Below are 3,759 nucleotides of genomic sequence, written 5' to 3' on the forward strand. Positions count from 1 at the left end.
TATATATATATATATATATATATATATGCACACACTCCTACTCAGCTGATAAATTTTCTTTTGAGAAATATAGAATTATAAAATGTGATTGATATTTTTCAGACCTGTCATTATTGTTTGGTGGATGACATTGATGATACCGTAGATGTTAGCAGTTCTTTTCTCACTTTCCAAGAGCCTTGTTGCTGTTGCAATAAACCACATAGTTTCGAAACTGAATTCACTCAGATCCTCGAAGATCATATTGCTCAGCCATGTTGTGCTCATGTTGTAACAAGGAACCTAACAAGCATGTGTGAAGACAACCTTCTTTCATGCAGTTCTAGTACATCTTCCTTGGAGGCCTTTGATTTTTTATTCACCAACCATGCAGACAATTTTGATCTTAAATTTACGAATATTGATTGAGTATAAAAATAATAAAAGAAACTATACTTTCTTTTTCTGACTTATATTTATTTTTTTTCTATTTTCTACTTTACTTGACTGCTTTCCCTGTCTCTTTTCTCCTTCTTCTCCCAGTGCACATCCCTGACTAGAAAGTTACAAACAAACAATGTAACACTATTTTTTTTTGTTTTTGTTTCACTCACTGTGGTCATGCTGGGGCACTACCTCGAAGAGTTTAGTTGAATAAATCGACCCCAGTAATTTAAGTCTGGTAGTTATTCTATCAGTATCTTTTTGCTGAATTGCTAAGTTATGAGAACAAAAAAAAAACAACTTCTATTGTCAACTAGAGGTGGGGGACAAACACAACACAATGGCATGTGCACACACACACACACACACATACCAAAAGGACTTTCATACAGATCCCATCTACTAAATTCCATCATTGGTCAGTACAGGGTTATACTAGAAGACACCTGCCCAATAAACTTTCTTGGTTTTTCTTCTTTTGGCAATCATTTTTGCTAATATTAAATCATTACATTTATATCTTTTATAAATACAATTTCTATGTATTCTAAATTCCAGATTGAATAATCAATATCTCCGTTGTTATGTTGTAATCATTTTAGCAATTTTTTTCCAATAACAGAAGTACAATAATGTGTATGTGGAAAAGGATAAAGATGAGTAAATATACTCTACAAGTATTGAGCACTCCTGTTTGGAAAATTAAGAATGTGCATATATCCTCCTCCTTATTAGTTGTCTATGCTAGCCTGGGTTGACACTACTATGTGATTGCATATGTATACACAAACACATATTGGTAAAATAGCACAAATGGAACAATAGGAATAAGAGACAACTTGAGAGGTTATAGCAAGTAGACAAAAATTAAAACATAGTAGACAGAATGTAAACAAAAATAATGAGCATAAAAAGTTGTGCGCAGTGAAATGTATGTTGAAAAAAGGGAAAGAAGTAAACTGATATTTCGACTGAACCCTTTATCAAAATAAAGTAAGAAAGAAATAAGAAAAAAATATGAAGCAAAGAAACAATATCTGCTAATACTGAGCATTCTTTGTCTTGCTGTATATATACAGGATTCATTTATTCACTAAAAGTCACCTGACAGTAAATCAAAACCATTTTATTCCAAGATTTATTTATGTGTAACAACTGAATGAATTTAATAAAAGCATCTAAATATGAAACATCATGCAAATTATTCAAACTGAAGTCCTTCTTGAATGACACCATTTTTCCAAATGAATAAATAAAATTGAATATTAAGTATTTATGGAATTTTGATTTACTGTCAGGTGACTTTTGCCCAACCCTGTATATATATGTATATAACGTGTGTGTGTGCATTTAATTTGTCCAGCTGGACATAGTACCAATCCAAGTTCGTAAAAGACAACACCCCTACAATCCCACTAAATTGAAAGTATAACCTTCTTTGGGTGAAGTCCTGCTTTGGTGTTTGTGTGCGCTGGTTCACCACGCTTTCCTCATGACTGTTTGCACTTCATATTGTTAAAGATGATCCATTTTTCATCTTCTGTCACCATTCTCTTCAAAAAAAGAATTGTTTTCTTCACACATCTGCAGCAAGTTGAAGATGGATATTCATTGGCCCATTTTCTCCTCATTAAATTGGTGTGGGACTCAAATATTGAGCCTGCTGATCTAACCAAGTTAATGCAGAGGGTTTTCAACTTTCGATTTGGATATTTAGAGAATATCTGCAATCATCCTGGTCGTATAATGAGTATTGGTCTCAACTAACTGCTTTACTTTGTCACTGTTAATCTCGGACAGCCAGAACGAGGCACACCTTGAATGGGAAGATTTCCCAATCAAAATCTTCAAAACCACTTCTGGCACATGCATTCTGTAACAATATCCTCTCCGAACACAGCAAATATCTTCTTGCAGGTTTCCACTGCTTTTTGTCTTTTTGAAATAAAAGAAAAAGCATAAGGTGTTGATGATGTTTGTTTTGGTTCTCCCTTTTCAGTGTGATTCCAACCACACAAAATACAACTAGTCTCAATACAAGTTCGCATTGAACTTCATTAATGTGTTGGGTATCTAACGAGCACACATGCACAAAGGAAAAGAAAAAACAAATGAACTTGTTAGCTAACCCAATACACACATACACACGACGGTATGACAAACTTCCACACAATTTCCGTCAACCAAATTCACTCACAAAGGATTACTTGGGTCACGGTTATTCTAGAAGATGGATGTCGTTCTTGTTGAACCAATCTTGATGTTTCTTCACCAGTTTGCTAAATCATGCTTGGAGCAAGAGTGCATCCAAGTGATTTTTGATGGTTTTTTTGTACTTGAAGACAGTGTTTGTAATTACTAGGTTGAACTCAGAGCAGAGGGCTAGTAGAAAGTCACCATTTAAATTTCACTTTCCTGCTCCATGTTTGCCTATCATATCAGGCCTTCTGTCTACACTTCTCCCTACTCTTGCATTGAGATCTCCAGAAATTATCTGCTTGTCTTTGCAAGGAACTTTCCCCAGCACCTCTCTCAGCTTATTCAATGTGGGTGCGTAGACACTGACAATTGTGGCATAGACCTTTTTGTGGAGTAGTAGTCTTGTTATGATCCTGTCAGTAACTGGTGTTGGGTCTTCCTTCAGTTGTAGAGCGGTGGAGTTCCTCATTGCAAGGCCAACACCAGCGCCCCTCCTTATTCTCACCCCAGAAGTATTTGTAGCCATGATCTACCATTCTGTCATGTCCAAGTGAAAGTGTTTCACAACACAAAGCTGTTATGTCGATGTAATATCTATCTAATTCCTTTTCAACTAGAGTAGCCTGACGGTCAGATCTTTCAGATTTGGTTTTATCAAGTAGTGTTCTAATAGTCCAGTCAGCAATAGTCATTATTTTCTTTTGCCCTATCCTACATTTCACTAGCTGCCGGAGTGGGAGCAAACCAGCACAGACCTTGTTTACTTGGACGATGTCTGAGTTGGAATGCAAATCTTTTGCCTTTGTGATTTCATTTACCATAGAACTACTTGCAAAGTCATGGAATGAAACTAGCTTTTGCAATTGGCTAGTATCACTTTCGATACAGCACTAATGTTTTCCAGCGGGCAAGGACAAGCCAAGACATGCTGGCATCAGTGCCATACTGCAGCGACTGGCTGGATTATAGGTTTGTTTATCTCCGCCCTTGGGTGATGCCACCTGTCAATCATCTGGGAGTGGTCTATCATAGACACGTGCACACATTATTGGATGGCCATTGATTCTTATGAGTTCCTCTGTTCTTTGTCAGGTTTTGTTTTTAGTCCCCAGGGTGTCCAAAATCACTCTCGTCACC

The 3,759-nt window shown here is 36.4% G+C and overlaps 1 protein-coding gene across 1 annotated transcript in view; it reads left to right on the plus strand.

The window, feature by feature from the left end:
• LOC106876992 (uncharacterized) overlaps positions 1–441 on the plus strand; it is a 46,125-nt gene extending 45,684 nt beyond the window's left edge. The window contains exon 20 of the mRNA XM_014925769.2: positions 103–441. Within this exon, the coding sequence (XP_014781255.1) occupies positions 103–408 (306 nt within the window). The 3' untranslated portion in view covers positions 409–441. The remainder of the gene's footprint in view (positions 1–102) is intronic.
• Positions 442–3,759: the final 3,318 nt, after the last annotated feature.

The sequence above is a fragment of the Octopus bimaculoides genome, chromosome 11, assembly GCF_001194135.2.
Source record: "Octopus bimaculoides isolate UCB-OBI-ISO-001 chromosome 11, ASM119413v2, whole genome shotgun sequence".
NCBI lineage: Eukaryota > Metazoa > Mollusca > Cephalopoda > Octopoda > Octopodidae > Octopus > Octopus bimaculoides.